This window comes from Triticum urartu, chromosome 5A (genome assembly GCF_056163025.1).
Source record: "Triticum urartu cultivar PI428250 chromosome 5A, HENAU_Tu73, whole genome shotgun sequence".
In the NCBI taxonomy this organism is placed as follows: domain Eukaryota; kingdom Viridiplantae; phylum Streptophyta; class Magnoliopsida; order Poales; family Poaceae; genus Triticum; species Triticum urartu.
This window is the reverse complement of record NC_141877.1, coordinates 112,418,425-112,438,439: the sequence shown is the minus strand read 5'-3', so window position 1 is coordinate 112,438,439 and position 20,015 is coordinate 112,418,425. Positions and strand designations below refer to the sequence as shown.

At 43.9% G+C, this 20,015-nt stretch overlaps 2 protein-coding genes and 3 non-coding genes across 5 annotated transcripts in view; all 5 read left to right on the top strand.

Moving 5' to 3' along the window:
• The window catches only part of LOC125508051 (uncharacterized), a 49,181-nt gene extending 44,356 nt beyond the window's left edge, over nt 1-4,825 (top strand). Inside the window, exon 13 of the mRNA XM_087525628.1 lies at nt 1,999-4,825. The gene's annotated coding sequence lies outside the window, so the exon portion shown is untranslated. The remainder of the gene's footprint in view (nt 1-1,998) is intronic.
• Nucleotides 4,826-15,766: 10,941 nt separating this feature from the next.
• Nucleotides 15,767-19,640, top strand: LOC125508053 (heat shock cognate 70 kDa protein 2). The gene is made up of 2 exons (XM_048672619.2): nt 15,767-16,123; nt 17,705-19,640. The coding sequence occupies exons 1-2, from the start codon at nt 15,910-15,912 to the stop codon at nt 19,432-19,434; spliced, it is 1,944 nt and encodes a 647-aa protein (XP_048528576.1). The 5' UTR covers nt 15,767-15,909; the 3' UTR covers nt 19,435-19,640.
• LOC125511738 (small nucleolar RNA Z195/SNORD33/SNORD32 family) lies at nt 17,062-17,148 on the top strand. The gene has a single exon (XR_007285092.1). It is a non-coding gene; the product is annotated as a small nucleolar RNA Z195/SNORD33/SNORD32 family (small nucleolar RNA).
• Nucleotides 17,235-17,313, top strand: LOC125511739 (small nucleolar RNA Z196/R39/R59 family). The gene has a single exon (XR_007285093.2). It is a non-coding gene; the product is annotated as a small nucleolar RNA Z196/R39/R59 family (small nucleolar RNA).
• Nucleotides 17,375-17,517, top strand: LOC125511868 (small nucleolar RNA F1/F2/snoR5a). The gene has a single exon (XR_007285140.1). It is a non-coding gene; the product is annotated as a small nucleolar RNA F1/F2/snoR5a (small nucleolar RNA).
• Nucleotides 19,641-20,015: the final 375 nt, after the last annotated feature.

Below are 20,015 nucleotides of genomic sequence, written 5' to 3'. Positions count from 1 at the left end.
AGAGGTAGCAGGAAGAATTCCTGCTGCCGTTGCCGGGGAGATCTATGCCAAGCCAAAACATACTAAGTACCCATCATAAACTCTCATCCCTCGCATTACATTATTCGCCATTCGCCTCTCGTTTTCCTCTCCCCCACTTCTAAAATGATTTTTGAAAAGATTCACCTTTTCCTCGCCCTTCTTCCGTTCGTCTTCTTTGCTTGCTTTTTGTGTACTCGTGTGTTGGATTGCCTGCCTTGTCATCATTACTCCTCCTAAAAATGTTGACCCTCACCTTAGGAGGTTAGACTAAATTGAGAATAACGTTAGAAGTTTCATGTCTTTGCAATTTGAGCATAACAATTTCTTTAGAAATGAGCTCAAGGAGCAGAAAAACTTTATGGGATACATGAATAAAGAGCTTGATGATATGTCTAAAGAATTTTATGGCTTGAGATCTCAGTTTGCGCACCTTGAAAATTTAGCAGGTCAAAATTCTGACAAACAAGCTACTTCAGTAAACAAAACGGCCGCCAAAACAGGGGCTGAAAATAATGATGAAGATCTTAAAGTGATTGATGTGACTCCTATTGAATCTTTGTTTTCCAATGTAAATCTTGATAAAGATGGGACTAGAGATGAGTCAACTTTTGTTAGAAGGCGTCCCAATGATTCGAAGTTTTTTGATCTTGATACAAAATTTGATGAAAGTGGGATTGCGGAGGTCAAAACTTTAGGTAGCAATGAACCCATTCTTTTGGATTTGAAGGACTTTAATTATGATAATTATTCTTTAATAGATTGTATTTACTTGTTGCAATCCATGTTGAATTTTCCTCATGCTTATAATCAAAACAAAGCTTTTACTAAACATATCGTTGATGCTATGATGCAATCTTTTGAAGAAAAGCTTGAATTGGAAGTTTCTATTCCTAGAAAACTTTATGATGAGTGGGAACCTACTATTAATATTAAAATTAAAGATTATGAGTGCTATGCTTTGTGTTATTTGGGTGCTAGTGTTTGTACAATTCCAAAAACTTTATGTGATGTGTTAGGTTTCCGTGAATTTGATGATTGTTCTTTAAATTTGCATCTTGCAGATTCCACTGTTAAGAAACCTATGGGAAGAATTAATGATGTTCTTATTGTTGCTAATAGGAATTATGTTCCCGTAGATTTCATTTTTCTTGATATAGATTGCAATCCTACATGTCCTATTATTCTTGGTAGACCTTTCCTTGGAATGATTGGTGCAATTATTGATATGAAAGAAGGAAACATTAGATTTCAATTTCCGTTAAGGAAAGGCATGGAAAACTTCCCTAGAAAGAAAATTAAATTGCCTTATGTATCTATTATGAGAGCCACTTATGGATTGCATGCCAAATATGACAATACTTAGATCTATTCGTGTTTTATGCCTAGCTAGGGGCGTTAAACAATAGCGCTTGTTGGGAGGCAACCCAATTTTATTTTTGCTTTTTAGGTTCTGTTTTGCAATAAATAATCCATCTAGCCTCTGGTTATATGTGGTTTTATGTTTTAATTAGTGTTTGTGCCAAGTAAGACCTTTGGGATAACTTACGGTGATAGTTGATTTGATCCTGCTGAAAAACAGAAACTTTTGCACCCAGGAGATTAGTTTTCATTTTTAACAGAAGCGAGATAAAATACTGATTAATTTTGCAGAGGATTAATAAAAAATTTCTATGACTTCCTAATTTCTCAGGATTTCTGGAGTTACACAAGTATTCGAAATATCAAGATTGCTACAGACTGTTCTGTTTTTGACAGATTCTTTTTTCGCGTGTTGTTTGCTTATTTTGATGAATCTATGGCTAGTATCGGGGGGTATGAACCATGAAAAAGTTGGAATATAGTAGATATTACACAAATATCAATAAATAATGAGTTCACAATAGTACCAAAAGTGGTGATTTATGTTCTGATACTAACGGAGCTTACGAGATTTTCTGTTGAAGTTTTGTGTTCTGAAGTTTTCAAGTTTTGGGTAAGGATTTGATGGACTATGGAATAAGGAGTGGCAAGAGCCTAAGCTTGGGGATGCCCAAGTCACCCCAATGTAATATTCAAGGAGGCCAAAGGGCCTAAGTTTGGGGATGCCCCGGGAAGGCATCATCTCTTTCGTCTTCGTCTATCGGTAACTTTACTTGTGGCTATATTTTTATTCACCACATGATATGTGTTTTGCTTGGAGCGTCTTGTATGATCTGAGTCTTTGCTTTTTAGTTTTCCACAATCATCCTTGATGTACACACCTTTTGGGAGAGACACGCATGAATCGTGATTTATTAGAATGCTCTAGGTGCTTCACTTATATTTTTTGAGCTATGCAAAATTGCCCTAGTGCTTCACTTATATCTTTTTAGAGCACGGCGGTGGTTTATTTTATAGAAATTGATGAACTCTCGTACTTCACTTATATTATTTTGAGAGCCTTTAGAATAGCATGGTAATTTGCTTTGGTTATAAAATTAGTCGTAGTATGATAGTCATCCAAGAGGGATATAATAAAAACTTTCATATAGAGTGCATTGAATACTATGAGAAGTTTGATTCCTTATGATTTTTTTTGAGATATGAAGATGGTGATATTAGAGTCATGCTAGTGAGTAGTTGTGAATTTGAGAAATACTTGTGTTAAGATTTGTGAGTCTCGTAGCATGCACGTATGGTGAACCGTTATGTAACGAAGTTGGAGCATCAGATGTTTTTTGATTGTCTTCCTTATGAGTGGCGGTCGGGGACGAGCGATGGTCTTTTCCTACCAATATATCCCCCTAGGAGCATGCGCGTAGTACTTTGTTTTGATGACTAATAGATTTTTGCAATAAGTATGTGAGTTCTTTATGAGTAATGTTGAGTCCATGGATTATACACACTCTCACCTTTCCGCCATTGCTAGCCTCTCTAGTACCGCGCAACTTTCGCCGGTAGCATAAACCCACCACATATCCTTCCTCAAAATAGCCAGCATGCCTACCTATTATGGCATTTCCATAGCCATTCCGAGATATATTGTCATGCAACTTTCCATCGTTCTGTTTATTATGACACGTTCCATATTGTCATATTGCTTTGCATGATCATGTAGTTGACATCGTATTTGTGGCAAAGCTACCGTTCATCATTTTTTATACATGTTGCTCTTGATTCATTGCACATCCTGGTACACCGCCAGAGGCATTCACATAGAGTCATATTTTTGTTCTAGTATCGAGTTGTAATCTTTGAGTTGTAAGTAAATAGAAGTGTGATGATCTTCATTATTAGAGCATTGTCCCATGTGAGGAAAAAAGAGAAAAGGCCAAATAAAAAAAGAGAAGGCCCAAAAAAGAGAAAAGAAAAAATGAGAGAAAAAGAGAGAAGGGACAATGTTACTATCCTTTTTGCCACACTTGTGCTTCAAAGTAGCACCATGATCTTAATGATAGAGAGTCTACTATGATATCACTTTCATATACTAGTGGGAATTTTTCATTATAGAACTTGGCTTGTATATTCCAACGATGGGCTTCCTCAAAACGCCCTAGGCCTTCATGAGCAAGCAAGTTGGACGCACACCCACTTAGTTTTCTTTTTGAGCTTTCATAAACTTATAGCTCTAGCGCATCCGTTGCATGGCAATCCCTACTCACTCACATTGATATCTATTAATGGGCATCTCCATAGCCCGTTGATACACCTAGTTGATGTGAGAATATCTCCTTTTTGTCTTCTCCACAACCACCGTCTATTCCACCCATATTGCTATGTCCATGGCTCACGCTCATGTATTGCGTGAAAGTTGAAAAGGTTTGAGAACATCAAAAGTATGAAACAATTGCTTGGCTTGTCATCGGGGGTGTGCATGATTTGAATATTTTGTGTGACGAAGATGGAGCATAGCCAGACTATATGATTTTGTAGGGATAAGCTTTCTTTGGCCATGTTATTTTGAGAGGACATAATTATTTTGTTAGTATGCTTGAAGTATTATTGTTTTTATGTCAATATTAAACTTTTGTTTTGAATCTTACGAATATGAACATTCATGCCACAATAAAGAGAATTACATGGATAAATATGTTAGGTTGCATTCCACATCAAAAATTCTGTTTTTATCATTTACCTACTCGAGGACGAGCATGAATTAAGCTTGGGGATGCTTGATACGTCTCCAACGTATCTATAATTTTTGATTGTTCCATGTTATTATATTATCTGTTTTGGATTTTTTTATGCATTAATACGCTATTTTATATGATTTTTGGGACTAACCTATTAACCTAGAGCCCAGTGCCAGTTTTTGTTTTTTCCTTGTTTTAGAGTTTCGCAGAAAATGAATACCAAATGGAGTCGAAATAGAATAAAACTTTCGCGATGATTTTTCTTGGACTAGAAGACACCCAGGAGACTTGGAGTGCAAATTAGAAGAGCCACGAGGCGGCCACAAGGGTGGAGGGCGCCCCCCCCGACCTTGTGGGCCCCTCGGTGACCCCCTGACCTAGATCTTCCTCCCAATATTCTCGTATACCCCAAAAACTTCCAGGGAGCCACGAAACCACTTTTCCACCGCCGCAACCTTCTATACCCGTGAGATCCCATCTAGGGACCTTTTTCAGCATCCTACCGAAGGGGGATTCGATCACAGAGGGCTTCTACATCAACACCATTGCCTCTCCGATGAAGCGTGAGTAGTTTACCACAAACCTATGGGTCCATGTGTTCTCCTCGATGTTCTTGGAGATCTATTCGATGTAATACTCTTTTGCGGTGTGTTTGCCGAGATCCAATGAATTGTGGATTTATGATCAGCTTATCTATGAATATTATTTGAATCTCCTCTGAATTCTTATATGCATGATTTGATATCTTTGCAAGTCTCTTTGAATTACCGATTTGGTTTGGCCAACTAGATTGGTTTTTCTTGCAATGGGAGAAGTGCTTAGCTTTGGGTTCAATCTTGCGATGCTCGATCCTAGTGACAGAAGGGGAACCGACATGTATTGTATTGTTGCCATCGAGGATTAAAAGATGGGGTTTTCATCATATTGCTTGAGTTAATCCCGCTACACTATGTCATCTTAATGTTTTTCTCTATTCTTATGGAGTAATAGTAGTAGATGCAGAATCGTTTCGGTCTACTTGACACAGACGTGATGCCTATATTCATGATCATTGCCTTAGATATCGTCATAACTTTGCACTTTTCTATCAATTGCTCGACAGTAATTTGTTCACCCATCGTAATAATTTCTATCTTGAGAGAAGCCTCTAGTGAAACCTATGGCCCCCGGGTCTATTTTCAATCATATAAGTTTCCGATCTATAATTTTAGTTTCCGATTTACTTTCTTTGCAATTTTTACTTTCTGTTCCATAAACCAAAAATACCAAAAATATTACTTTACCGTTTATCCATCTCTATCAGATCTCACTTTGCAAATAACCGTGAAGGGATTGACAACCCCTTTATCGCGTTGGGTGCAAGTTGGTGTTTGTTTGTGCAGGTATTCGGTGGCTTGTCGCGTTGTCTCCTAGTGGATTGATACCTTGGTTCTCAAAACTGAGGGAAATACTTACTCTACTTTGCTGCATCACCCTTTCCTCTTCAAGGGAAAAACAAACGCAAGCTCAAGAGGCAGCAGTGCCCACTGCGGCGAGCTCCGGCGTTGGCGAGTGCCAGGGGAGAGTTAAGGGCGTCAGGACGATGATTGTGGTGAGGTTTGGCAAGGCGCGGCGAGCGGGGAAGTGAGCACGAGCGCAACAGAGGCTCGGGCGCGACGCAGAGTGCGTCGGATGCATGCCAGCACGCTTGTACGAACGCGGTCACTGCATGAACTCTGGCATCACGCTGCGCAATGCATTGAATTCATGTCTGGCGTGTAGTCTTTGATGGTTTGGGTTGCTCCAATGCTTTGAGTTGATCACAAGTGGGCTGTGCGCGTGGGTTTCTTCCTGGCAAGTTTCTGGACAGAAACTTGTGAGGTTAACTACGAAAAATCTAGAAGGAGTTTAGGGCTGATCTTTGGTGGTTAGTAGTTTCTTAGGAGGGTAATGATGCCCTAAAAATCTCAGCCTCATTTGATCAAGGAAAAATGCACTTCCTGTAGAAACTGCATTTTGAGGCAAGAATAGAAAAGATTTTCTGTAGCAAAAATATTCCAAATACCCATGCAATATTTTTGTTCAAGGAGGTGTGCCAAGGTCCAAAGAATATTTAGGAATTTTCTAAGATTTTTGTGGGCAAGAAAAATGAGGGTTGCTTTGGAGGATATGTTGCTGAAATGATTTTCAAAGAAGAAAAAGAATATTTTTCATTTATGAAAAATATTCCTATGGCCATTTTGGGATTTATCAGAGAGGAAATGATGGTTTTGAGAGAGAGATGGGTCACTTGGGTGAAAATCAAGGATATGCCCAAGTGTTTAAGTCCAAGTGAGTTGATTCAAAACTCCAAATTCAAATTCAAATGGCAAAGAAATCTAGAAAATGAAAGAGGGCAAAACCAGGCTGTCACACTCGGTGCCGTAGAGGCTTTGTTGATTGGAGTGTTGAGTTACAGGGGGTGCGAACCCTTGTGCCAGAGGGGAGGGGTAGCTTATATAGAGTACGATGATCCCTCGCAGTCCTCAATGAGAGAATAAAGGTACAAACGTTACTGATAACGCCTGTGTTTAATTATCTTTATGACAATGAAGTGAATGTCCGACCGTTGCCATCCTAGGGTGACTCTAGGTCTTCTGTCCTTCGAGTGAAATCTTGTATTTTGAGTGAATAACGATGGTCGAGTGGAAGTGGGATATCCGAGTGAATATTATGTTGAGTGAGTTGCACTTCCCGATAATTTGAGTCGGTATCTTCTTTCTATCTTTGTAGGTCTTGGCATCTTGTGTAGTGTCCTTCGGTAGGGTATGTAGGTCAGGCCTAGAACCCTACCCTAGGTACATGTCATCGTCAATGGGCACTCCCCTTGGATTGTGCCAAGCTTGGGGGAGGTGCCCCGGTATCGTATCACCATCACTTTTATTATCTTTACCTATTTTTAGTTTGATCCTTAGCTATTTCTTGATTTAGTTGAATAAAAGTTTAGTATGATCTATTTTCGAGTGCTTGTATTTTGATCTATCTATCTATTTAATGGAGTTGAGAGTTGTATAATAAAGATTAGTTTGAGTCTTGCTTCTTTACTTTCATGTTTCAATCTTAGCAATGAAAATAATGAAAAGATCATGTGCTAATCTTATGGAAGTAATGACATCACATAAAGAAAAGTGTAAGTGGTAAAATTTATTGGAAGTTAACAAATATAGCATTGGTCAATGATGCAATTCATGAAAAAGTTAACAAGGGAAGAGAAGATTCACATATAAATATACTATCTTGGACATCTTTTATGATTGTGAGCCCCCATTAAGTATCTTATGTCAAATTGCTGACGATGGACAAGGAAGACAACATAATGAGTTGTGTTTGCTTATATTCACATAGAAGTTATATTGTTATATATCCTCCAACATGTGGTGCTTGCTCAAATATCTTTGCTAGCAAAAACCCGCACCATGTGCATCTAAAAACACTTAAACCCAGCTTCATGTCATGAGAGTCCACTATATCTACCTATGGATTGAACAAGATCCTTCAAGTAAGTTGGCATCGGTGCATAAAGCAGTAAAAATTGCTTCTAAATATGTATGATCTTTTATTGTAGGGGAAAATAAGCTTTGTACGATCTTGTGATGGTAAAGAAATAAAAGCGACGAACTACATATTAAAGATTGCTATCACAAGGCACAATATAAAGTGATGTTCCTTTGAATTAAGAGCTTGCACATCCAAAAACAAAAAGCGCATGACAACCTCTGCTTCCCTCTACGAAGGGTCTATCTTTTACTTTTATGTATTTACTACTTTTCATGCAAGTGTCAATAGTGCTCTTCTCTATTCCTTTCTATTTTTCTCTTTTGTAACCATCATGTGGTGGGGAAAGATCTAGGCATATATATATTCGCTTTTGATATGAGTGATCATGAGTTCTTATTGTTGACGTTACCCTTGAGGTAAATGAGTTGGGAGGAAAAATTATAAGCCCCTATCTTTCTATGTGTCTGACTGAAACTTTTGCTCCATATATATGTCGTGAGTGTCAGCAATCATAGAAGACTAAATGATAGTTGAGTATGTGGACTTGCTAAAAAAAGTTCTTACATGAGACCCTTCCTGAAAAGATGATGAATTGCAATTGCCTTGTTGAATGAGAAAATAGTTTGTTAGTTTTCAAGAAAGTTTATGATTTATACTTCGTGGTTGTGATGAATTGTTACTTTCTCATGAGAAGTTTTATGATAATATATATTGTTGCTATAATAATGATCATGATGCTTCTATGTCTGTATTTTCTTTTTATCGACACCTCCCTCTCTAAACATGTGGTAATGATTATTGATATCGGCTTTTGCTTGAGGACAAACGAGGTCTAAGCTTGGGGGAGTTAATATGTCCATTTTGCATCATGTTTTCCTACTGTTATATATGATGTTTTTGATTAATATAATACTTTGTGGTGCAATTCTAATGTGTTTTCTCCCTTAATTTGCAAGGTTTACATGAAGAGGGAGATTGCTGACTGATGCCATCACACCGAGAGGGCCCTACGAGTATCTCTCCATCGGAGGAGGAGCAAATCCCACTCTCGAGCTATTTAGTCCCTTGTCAATCTTTCCGATGAACCCGTAAGTTGTTGTTTTCATCACAGTGTTGCTGATGATGTTTGAGTAACCCCAAAGTCCATCATACGGTTGGAAGTGACTAAGTTACCCTCATGGTCCGAGGAACTGAACACATGCTAACACTCTATGTTATAGCAATTGATCTCATACGATATTATCTCAAAGTATAATAAACAAGATTGGGTTGATTCAATATGATCGTTCTTCTAACGTCATACTTTCAATGTTGTTTTAGGACTATCATTACACTTAATTATAACCTAAGATTCGGAAAACATGATCACCAACAACACTTGAGCCAGTCATAGAGGCAAGACCAGGAACCTATACTTTGCCATTTTATCATTTCACACATGCATAGGAGTTTTCGACTAAATCGCATATTCCAGAATCATAGCAGTTATAACATGAAATATAAACTCTTAAGGGTTAATTTGATAAATGCCACTCGAATTCTAGTGATTCCGAGAAATGCCACTACAATTTCCAAACTTTGAAAAATGCCATTTCCAGTGGCATTTTTCTAAGTCTGTAGTGGTGTTTTCAAATTTGAAAAAATTGCAGTGGCATTTTTCAAAGTTTCGAGATTGCAGTGGCGTTTCTTGGAATCTCCAAAATTCGAGTGTCATTTATCCAATTAAATCAACTCTTAATTATGAAAATGGAAATATAATAACACAATATTATTGCCTCTAGAGCATATTTCCAATAGTCTCCCACTTGCACTAGAGTCAATAATCTAGCTGCATAGTCTATTTAACACTTGTGGCTTATCTCGTGTTCTCTCATGCTTTGCTTGTGGTAGAGCCTTCGTCTTTAGTTTTGACACATTTAAAAACCTTGCAATATTTGTGTTAGTCATGTCTAATCTTGATTCGTTTTGCTTTTGAATAGTGGCACCTGATGGTGTCTTGGACTAGGGGGTACCAACCTAGTTGACCCATAGTCCATGGGTCGAGCTTACGGCCCACCGTTATTACAAGGGAGGACACCGGAAGCCTCGCACTTCGGCGTGATCAAGGTGGACTCTGCTGAAGACTTGACGTGTGCTCCAAGGACTTCATCGGGCGACGGCATGTGAATCCCTGGATTGGCAACCGACCATGTGTAACCCTAGGTACCCCCAGTGTCTATATAAACTGCGGGGGTTAGTCCGTAGAGAGGACAATCACAACTACAACCACCTAGCCTTAGGGTTAGAACATAACTTATGATCTCGAGGTAGATCAAGCTTGTACTCGATACATCATCATCAATACAATCAAAGCAGGACGTAAGGTATTACCTCTTCGAGAGGGCCCGAACCTAGGTAAATATTGTCCCCTTCGTCTCATGTTACCAATAGATCCAAGATCCACAGCTCCGGACCCCCTACCCGAGGTCTGCCGTTTTTAGTATCGACGTTGGTGCTTTCATTGAGAATTCCACGGTGTGATCGAAAAAAGATCAATGGCCCATCTGCAGATCAACTTCAACGCTGGTTGCGGTGACATCTTCGTCCCGGGCCAACTCTTCGCTTTCTGCAACATCGTACTACACGCCAACTAAGCGGGTCGCCTCGACCGCATCGAGAATGTCGCCCCTAACCAGGTGGCCGTGTTCGAAAGCTTGGAATACACCGCCGATTCACGCGGTGACCTCGCCCTCTCTGGCTGGATGCCAGATCGACTTGAGAACTCGTCGGCCGCCTCAGGCTCAACCTCTGATCCTAACCACATAGCAGCCAAAAACGGCGTCCCTCATCATCTAGATGTAAAGCATGTTCAGCTTACCTATGCGGGTCCATGTTTGAAAGCCAACCTTTAAAAATAAAATTGCAAGAAAGAAAGTCCCTAGTATTTTCTCATATCTCCTTCACAATTGGTGCTATTAGGCCTAATGTGCCATTGTGGATACCCATGACCATTGTTTTGCAGTCTGATGCAACTCTGATATGTTGCAACATAAGATCCTTTGCCAGAGCGAAGGCTTCTCGACATGCAAGAGCCTTGAGGATTGTAGGACCCGTCAAATCCTGGTAAACAAGAGCCGACGAACCTATATATGAGCCAAAATCATTGTGGCACACATCCGATATAAAGCCCTTCATCATGTTCTTGCCAACTGCAACATAAACATTCATTTTATGACAACTCGATAGTGGTGAAATCCAAGTTCGCGTTACAATAGGTGCATGCACCGGTGGTTTAGTCTTGGACTCTAGTGTTGCAATCTTAGGATCAAATAAATAACGATTTATATGAACACTAGCACATATGCCCATGCGTTGCAACGGGAAAAATTGATGTTTTATGCAAGCATAATGTCCCACAGCACCGGATTCACTATGAAGAACATGCTGCAACGCAGCATCCTTCTACAAAATGAACATACAAAATACGTTGCAATTTAGCCGTGTTCATATTTTCTTTGCTGGGCATAATCTCCCACTGTTTCCATCTAAGTATAATCCTTTTTAATGGCATTTAAGTATAATTATTTCGTTAATTACCATGGCGTCCTTACCCGTTTTAGTCGGAAATCAAATCCTTACTTTTCTAATTTAGTAGCTCCAACACATTGAAGCCTACAGATCCTTCCTTTTAAATTTTAATTATCCTACCTTTTTGCCTCAAATCCTTCATGTAGAATTTATTAAGATCACAATCTTTCTTTTAGTTATTTCACCGGTTTATCCATAATCCTTTCTTTAATTAGGCACATCCGTTTAAATATTCTATTTAAGCCCACAATCCTTCTTTATTAGCTCGCCCTAAACATGATGATTGTCACTTATATATTTAGGGCGAGTTAGAATTAGTAAATGTGAAAGGCGCATAGGCCGTTGGTTGTTACATCAAAGAGCTACACAGGAGGTCCTGTGTTTAATTCCAACAATCTTGATTTATTTTGATTCAATTATTTTTCATGGTCTCTATGAAAGCCCATAAAAGACCCATCAACATACAAGTATCTGGGCCAGATTGCTTAGCGTGTGCAAACCGAACGAAAAGGACTAAACCAAACCAAAAATACCTATTTCCTTTAATAGCAAGTATAGATAGATATAGATATACATATAAATATGTATGGACATTGAACTTTGACGTTCGCCTCCATGGATCAACTTCCATCGCACGGTCTAGATCGCCCACAAAGTCACTACTAGAAAATAGTGGACAGTATGAAGCGGGACAACATAGTCCATTGGGATGCAACAAACTAGTCCTAGCCATGGGAAATCCGACCCGGTCTGGCCCGATCTTTCCCACGGGCCGGACCAGGGCCTAGATTTTGAGCCCGAATGCTAGGTCAGGTCAAGCTTGGGCTTGACATTTATGCGTTTTAGAGAAGAGGCGTGAGGCCTGACGGGCTTTTCCACTCACGAGCTGGACTTGGACCTAATTTTTAGGTCTGACGGACGGGCCTGGCCGGGCTCGGGCCTAGATTTTCTGCTACGGGCTTTTGTAGGCCCGGCCCGACCCGTGGTATGGCCAGGTACACAACAAACAAAGCTAGCGGAGTTACATCACAAGCGAACGTGTAAAAATTGAGCCACACAACCCAGCGACCGAGCGAATGGTCGCTCGATACATTTTTTTGAAACTGTTAGAGCATCTCCAACAGGCGCGCCAAACTAGCGCCGCGCCGCAAAATCCCCTCTTTTAGCGCACGCAACCGGAATAGTTGCTCCAGCGGGCGCGCGAAAACCGCGCGCGCGGCATACGTAGTCCAGTGCGCGGGCCGAAACGCAATCGCGCGCCACTTATTTGCTGCGCCCGCTCCCGCGCGCTCGCTCAAACCTCCCACCCCCCTCCAGCCGCGACGCCGCCGCCGACCGCGCCACCCGGCGACCGTTCCGGCGGTTCCGCGACCTATCCCCGCCCCGCGCGCGCTTTCTCCGGCTCCCCTCTAGTCCCGCAGCCCCGCACGCGTGCTAGTCCTCCGACGAACAGCGCCCGAGCGCTCGCTGCCGCTCGGCGCCCGCAAGGTGTTCGACAAAACGCCTAGAAGGTATGTATTGCTCAAAAGCCATGAATTTCATGCATGTTGATTGTAGTTTTGTATTTATAGCATAGTATTCAACATTGTAGATGAGTTCGTCGTATGATTCTTCCAAAGAAGAATTTGATATGGAAGAGGAGGATCTTGCAATGATCCTAGCTATGCATATTAATAAAAAAACCGAAGCACGGTGGTTCGGTTATGGGTCGTCAAAAAATTTGAAGGGATAGGATCGATGCCCACAACAGATTGATCAGGCATTATTTTGCGGAGAATCCCACATACCCCGAGTCGTATTTTCGTCGCCGATTTAGGATGAGCATCGAGTTGTTCAGGCGCATTGCAGAGAAACTAGCGAGCCATGACCGCTTTTTTCAACAAAGGAGGAATGCCGCCAGAGAGCTCGGGCATAGCACCTTTCAGAAGGTGACAGCCGCTTTGCATATGTTGGCATACGGTATACCGGCTGATCTAGTTGATAATCACTTGGCTATGGGTGAGAGCCAAGCCATCATGTGTGTTAAGCGCTTCGCAGTCGAAATTGTGCAAGTGTTTGGCGAGGAGTATTTGAGATCTCCCAACGCTGAAGACGTCGCAAGGCTTTTAGCGATGAACAAAGCTTGCGGTTTTTCTGACATGCTTGGCTCAATAGATTGCTTGCATTGGACTTGGAAGAATTGTCCAAAGGCATGGCATGGGCAATTCCACGGCCAAAAAAAGGGTTCCACTATAATCCTTGAAGCGGTGGCCGATCAAGAGACTTGGATTTGGCATGCATTCTTTGGAATGCCTGGATCTTCGAATGACATCAATGTTATCAACTAGTCACCACTGATAAGTGAGATTGCAAATGGGGAGTTGCCACCGGTGTAGTTTGTAGCAAATGGCCGTACATACAACTATGGCTATTATCTAGCGGATGACATCTATCCAAAGTGGCAAACCTTTATCAAGCCATTGAAAAAGACAGAAGGTAAGAAAAATCTTGATTTCCACAATGCTCAGGCGGCGGCTAAAAAAGATGTGGAGAGAGCTTTTGAGATTTTGCAAGCCCAATTTGCTATTGTGAGAGGAGCGGCTAGATTTTGGGATCAGAAGATGTTTTGGTACATAATGCACGCTTGTGTGATCATGCATAACATGATCATCGAGAATGAGCGTGGCCAAGATGTAGACTACTCTCAGTATGAGCTCTTGGGACATCCTGTGCGAGTGCGACGGAGGGCTAAAAGGGTGGCCCGTTTTGTTGCCTCCTATCATGTCATTCGACGTCCCGCAGCGCATAATGATCTTCAGAAGAATCTCATTGAGAAGTGGTGGGCATGGAATGGACAACAAAGAGCATCATGATTTGTGCGTTCGTTATTGTATTGTTGAACTATTTGTTGTGTTTAATTGCACTATTTTTTGTATTGAACGATAAAAACTGTTTGTTTGAGTTGTAATAAACGAAATTGAACTATTTATTTTTGTTTGTTTTGATCTTTTTACTTCTGTTTTCGAATGCATATGTTGTTTGTGCAAGTCGCGCACGCTGCATTTTGGCGCGCTGCTGGAGCGGCGCGTGCGCTGTGCATTTTAGCGCGGCTGCTGGAGCCAGCGCTGCGCGCCGCGTCAAATCAAATGATACGCGCGCGACATATCTGTTTTTTGCGCGCGACGCAACCAGCGCATGTTGAAGATGCTCTTACACGGCAGCCTTTTGCCAAGATTGATCAGATTCCTTCAACCCATATGGAAGCAATCTCTTTTACCGAAAGTGCAAAAACTAGCCGTTTGAACATCCCAAACCGAGATTCACAAAAATAAAAAAAGTAAAGCATCTTCCAAACAGAGAGGCGTCCGTGGAAAGGACACCCTGCGCCATCATTTGAACGGCTCCACCACGCGACTCCAAATAGACGTTCGCTTTATTCGGATTTCGTCCGTTTGAGGTGGCAATAGATAGCAAACCAGACACGCATGTCCGGCTCACTCTGGGTTAAGGCACCCATCGCAACGACTACCCCAAACTGTCGGACTCAACGACGCATCCGCCGAGTACGCCCGTGCTCGCCGCGAGCCCTATTGCGCCGCGCCCGCCGCGAGCGCCTCGCACCCGCCGCCGCCCTCACGCCGCGCCCGCAGCCGCCCTCTTGCCAGTCGCGCTGCCTTGGCCGCCGCGCTTGTTCCGCGCTCGCGCGCCCGCGTCTGCCGCGCTCCGGCGGCCCCGCACGCGTTCCACCCGCGTCGCGCCTGCGCCGCGCTCGTGCCCCTTCCGCGCGCCCCCTGCCCGGTCACCGTGCCGCGCCAGCGCCCCGTGCCCGCCGCGCGGGTCGCGCCCTGAGCCCCGCGCCCTGCCCTCCCGCACGCCCTGCCCACGCCGCGCCCGTCCACACGCGTCGCCGCCTCGCCTGCCCGCTCGCGCCACCGCCGCGCGCGGCCCCGCCCCCGAGCGCCGCAGCCTCGCCCGCCCGCTCGCGCCGCGCCCGCCTGCTCGCGTCACCGCCGCGCGCGCCGCACTTCGTGCTCGCCGCCGTGGGCTCGCCCACGCCCGGACGTGCTCGCCAGCACGCTCGCCCGCGTCAGGACGTGCTCGCCCGCAGCTGCAAGCGCCGTCGTGCCCCGCCACCGCGCCCGCCCCGCGCCGTCACACTGTTGTGCCCACCCGCCGCCGCGCCCGCCACCCCGCGCCGCTGTACACGCATGTCGTCACGCCCCGGTGTGCTCGCCGCTGTGCCACGGTTGGTGGGAAGGTGGGTGGAAAGGGAGGAGAGAGAGGGGTGGGAGAGAGAGAGGAGAGAGAAAAGCGGGGTAGGTGGGAGAGAGGTTGACATATGGGCCCGGCCGGACACGAGCGGACGAGCTGCGTCCGCTTTCTGTCCGCTTTGGCCTCAAAGCGAGACCAATTTTGGTCCAGGGATGGGGTGAAACGGACACGAAACGGATGAAAAAGCAAAATGGGGTTTGCCGCTGGGTCGTCTGATTTGTCTGTTTTATCTCAAATGAACAGGGACGGACAGGATAGGGTCGCGCGGTGGAGTTGGCCTGCCCGCAGCCCAAGAACCTTTTAGAGTTTCACGAGCCCTCTTGCTTCCTACAAAATCCCCGGTTCCGCCTCCTCTACTCTTGCTCTTCAAACCCTAGTCCTCCCCCTCCTCCTCAACCCGCCGCCGCTTCTTCTCCTCCGGAAGAAAACCCTAGAGAGCTTCAAGTTCTCCGGAGCGCGAGAGATGGCCGCGAAGGGCGATGGGCCGGCGATCGGCATCGACCTCGGCACGACGTACTCGTGCGTCGGCGTGTGGCAGCACGACAGAGTCGAAATCATTGCCAATGACCAGGGCAACCGCACCACGCCGTCGTACGTCGCCTTCACCGACTCCGAGCGCCTCATCGGTGACGCCGCCAAGAACCAGGTGGCGATGAACCCCATCAACACCGTCTTCGGTGAGCGTCTCTTTACCTTGCATCCGTTACAAGCTCAGATCTGTTTACTGTTTTCATAAAGTGATTAGCACTCTACCTCGGATCTACTCTGTTTAGTGTGTTTTAGTATTATTCGCATGTGTTCTAGTCTGATATATATTATTGGTCTTGGTCGCTTAGATCCGTGCTGCCAACGGTTTGTTACTAGAGGTAGCTGTTAGCTGGTTGGTATTGAGGTTTCAGATCTATTAGTATAAACATATATGACTTGCGCAGTTGGATCTTGTTAATTGTTTGGTCCCACTTAGTCTATTTGTTTAAAGTAGATCTGGACAGTGAGTTATTTTACACTTCATTGGCATGTGACTCGGATGATATCTATATTATTAATGTTATTATAGGGTTTGATTGCTTTGTCTTGCCAAGTGTGTTTGGTTAACATGATTTAAATCTACATTGTCAATTAGCTATTCTGTTGGAGAATAATTCTAGCGGATTGTGGATTGAAACGATTCTTTATCAAATCCCACTTGGTTGCATGACAGGCTTGTTGTTCACCGCACTCTTCATTGATTCTCATTCTTTGTAGCAGTTCTGCACCAATTAGTGTAGCTTTATCTTTTGAATTAGTTATTATTGGTGTATTTGTTTTATTTCTAGAGCTAGCAGATTGATGATGAAATAAAATCCAAGCGCTTTTCTGCTGAATTATGATGGATGGCTTTGGGCCATAAGTTTGCTACCATGTTTTGTGAAGCGGAATTGGGCGAATTCCTTGTGATTTGCTCCTTTTTTGCCCGTCTAATTTTAGATGTGGCAAAATAGGGTAGCAAGCTAAATGTGCCCATAGCTTTCATGGTTTTCAATCTGAACAATCTGCAGCTCAATCTCTCATTGCATTTTTTGTTACCTACTGGATTTTGTTGTACTGGTTCATTTTTGTCTGGTTCATTCTTGATGGGAGAAGTGATGATATCATAACCATACCACATTTCTGTATTCACTGTGATGATCAACTTACATCATGCACTACCATCTGATCTCCCATTGCTATTTTTACTGTTGATATATTTTTATATAATTCAACTTTTGAATTCTGAAAACTGAAATGCTGAACCTGTTTTTGTTGCTGTGCAATCTGTGATGCAAACAATCCCATTTGCCACTGTGATTATTATAAACAAGATCACCATCTTTCAGCTGAGATTGCATGACAAGTTTATGTTGATTTGTTTAATGCAATGTTGATGAATGCATCCATGCTTTTACACTAAATACCATTTGGCATCTGACTTTTTTGCTTTTTTTGTGATTCTGTGTCTCAAAACATGGCAAAAAATGAGGGGGAATGAAACTTTGCTACACTGGCTGCTCATAATGAGCCTCTAATTACTATATACTACCTGTTTATATTACTTTGCTTATGATAACTGTTTATTATTCGATAATGGTCCTCTTAGATACAGCCCTATTTCCAGCCCGTTTAAATACTTACCATGTTTTCTGCCCAAGTCTGTCTGTGAATGAACTTTTCATATAATGACAACTGTTTACTTTTTAGTTTGTTTTTTATGCATTTCTGACGTAAACTCTTTTATGCAGATGCCAAGCGTCTCATTGGCCGGAGATTTACCGATTCTACTGTCCAGAGTGATATTAAGCTGTGGCCCTTCAAGGTTGTTGCTGGACCTGGTGACAAGCCTATGATTAATGTCCAGTACAAGGGTGAGGAGAAGCAGTTTGCAGCCGAGGAGATATCTTCTATGGTTCTCATCAAGATGCGTGAGATTGCTGAAGCTTTCCTTGGCAGCACTGTGAAGAATGCTGTTGTCACTGTACCTGCATACTTCAATGACTCGCAGAGGCAGGCTACCAAGGATGCTGGTGTCATTGCTGGCATCAATGTCCTTCGTATCATCAACGAGCCAACAGCTGCTGCCATTGCTTATGGTCTTGACAAGAAGGCTTCCAGTGTTGGTGAGAAGAATGTCCTCATCTTTGATCTTGGAGGTGGTACCTTTGATGTCTCTCTTCTCACCATTGAGGAGGGTATCTTCGAGGTTAAAGCCACAGCTGGTGACACTCATCTTGGTGGTGAGGACTTTGACAACAGGATGGTCAACCACTTCGTCTTGGAGTTCAAGAGGAAGAACAAGAAGGACATCAGTGGCAACCCGAGAGCTCTTCGGAGGCTGAGGACATCCTGTGAGAGGGCAAAGAGGACTCTCTCCTCCACTGCGCAGACCACCATTGAGATTGACTCGCTGTTTGAGGGCATTGACTTCTACTCCACCATCACCCGGGCCAGGTTTGAGGAGATGAACATGGATCTGTTCAGGAAGTGTATGGAGCCTGTGGAGAAGTGTCTCAGGGATGCAAAGATGGACAAGAGCACTGTACATGATGTTGTCCTTGTCGGTGGTTCCACCAGGATTCCCAAAGTGCAGCAGCTTCTCCAGGACTTCTTCAACGGCAAGGAGCTGTGCAAGAGCATCAACCCTGATGAGGCTGTTGCCTACGGGGCTGCTGTCCAGGCTGCCATCTTGAGCGGAGAGGGCAACGAGAAGGTCCAGGACCTGCTGTTATTGGATGTCACCCCTCTTTCTCTTGGTCTGGAGACAGCCGGGGGTGTGATGACAGTCTTGATCCCAAGGAACACCACCATCCCCACCAAGAAGGAGCAGGTCTTCTCCACCTACTCGGACAACCAGCCCGGTGTGCTCATCCAGGTGTATGAGGGTGAGAGGACCAGGACTCGTGACAACAACCTTCTTGGCAAGTTTGAGCTGTCTGGCATCCCTCCTGCCCCCAGGGGAGTTCCCCAGATCACGGTCTGCTTTGACATCGACGCCAATGGTATCCTGAACGTGTCTGCCGAGGACAAGACGACTGGGCAGAAGAACAAGATCACCATCACCAACGACAAGGGCAGGCTGAGCAAGGAGGAGATCGAGAAGATGGTCCAGGAGGCTGAGAAGTACAAGTCCGAGGACGAGGAACACAAGAAGAAGGTGGAGTCCAAGAACGCCCTGGAGAACTACTCATACAACATGCGCAACACGATCAAGGACGAGAAGATCGCCTCCAAGCTGCCGGCGGACGACAAGAAGAAGATCGAGGATGCCATTGATGCTGCCATCCAGTGGCTGGACACGAACCAGCTCGCTGAGGCGGACGAGTTCGAGGACAAGATGAAGGAGCTGGAGGCCCTGTGCAACCCCATCATCGCCAAGATGTACCAGGGTGCTGGTGCTGACATGGAGGGCGGCATGGACGACGATACCCCAGCTGCGTCCGGCGGCCCTGGCCCCAAGATCGAGGAGGTCGACTAAACAGTCGATGTTCTGTGACAGAGGCGGTGAAGCCTGCTGCTAGTTACAGTATTATTATGTCGTGTCTGTCATCTGAGACTTGAGGTTGTGATGGTTATTGTTTCGCTCCGGGTGGTCGGAGTTATTCCAGTGCGAGTTGGAACATTCGTGGGTTAAATGGGCCACGATGTCACGTCTAAGTAATATATTATTCTAGTTCGTTGGTATTTCTGCTGCCCATTGTTATATTTTCTTACTCCTGTGCTGTTCTTTTTTGTTGAGTTATTTACTGGATTGGTTACTCTGTTTTGGAGTTCACTGGACTGAGTGGTCGGAGTGTCAAATTTTATGCCGTGGGTCGTCGCAAGGCAGATGAAGGTGCCAGGATCAGGTTGCGGACGACGAAACCGCGGTGAGTTCTGCCTCTACTGGCTATCTTCAGATCGCCCCCACACTTACGGCCCTTGTTTTTCGTGACATACATGAGACCCTGGACCCGTGGCTATCGTTCAGGCTTGTCATATGCATGACACTAGTCTAAGTTACTACCTTCATAATGCAAAATATTTCATAATGCAAAGTAACATGATAGTAGTGTCATA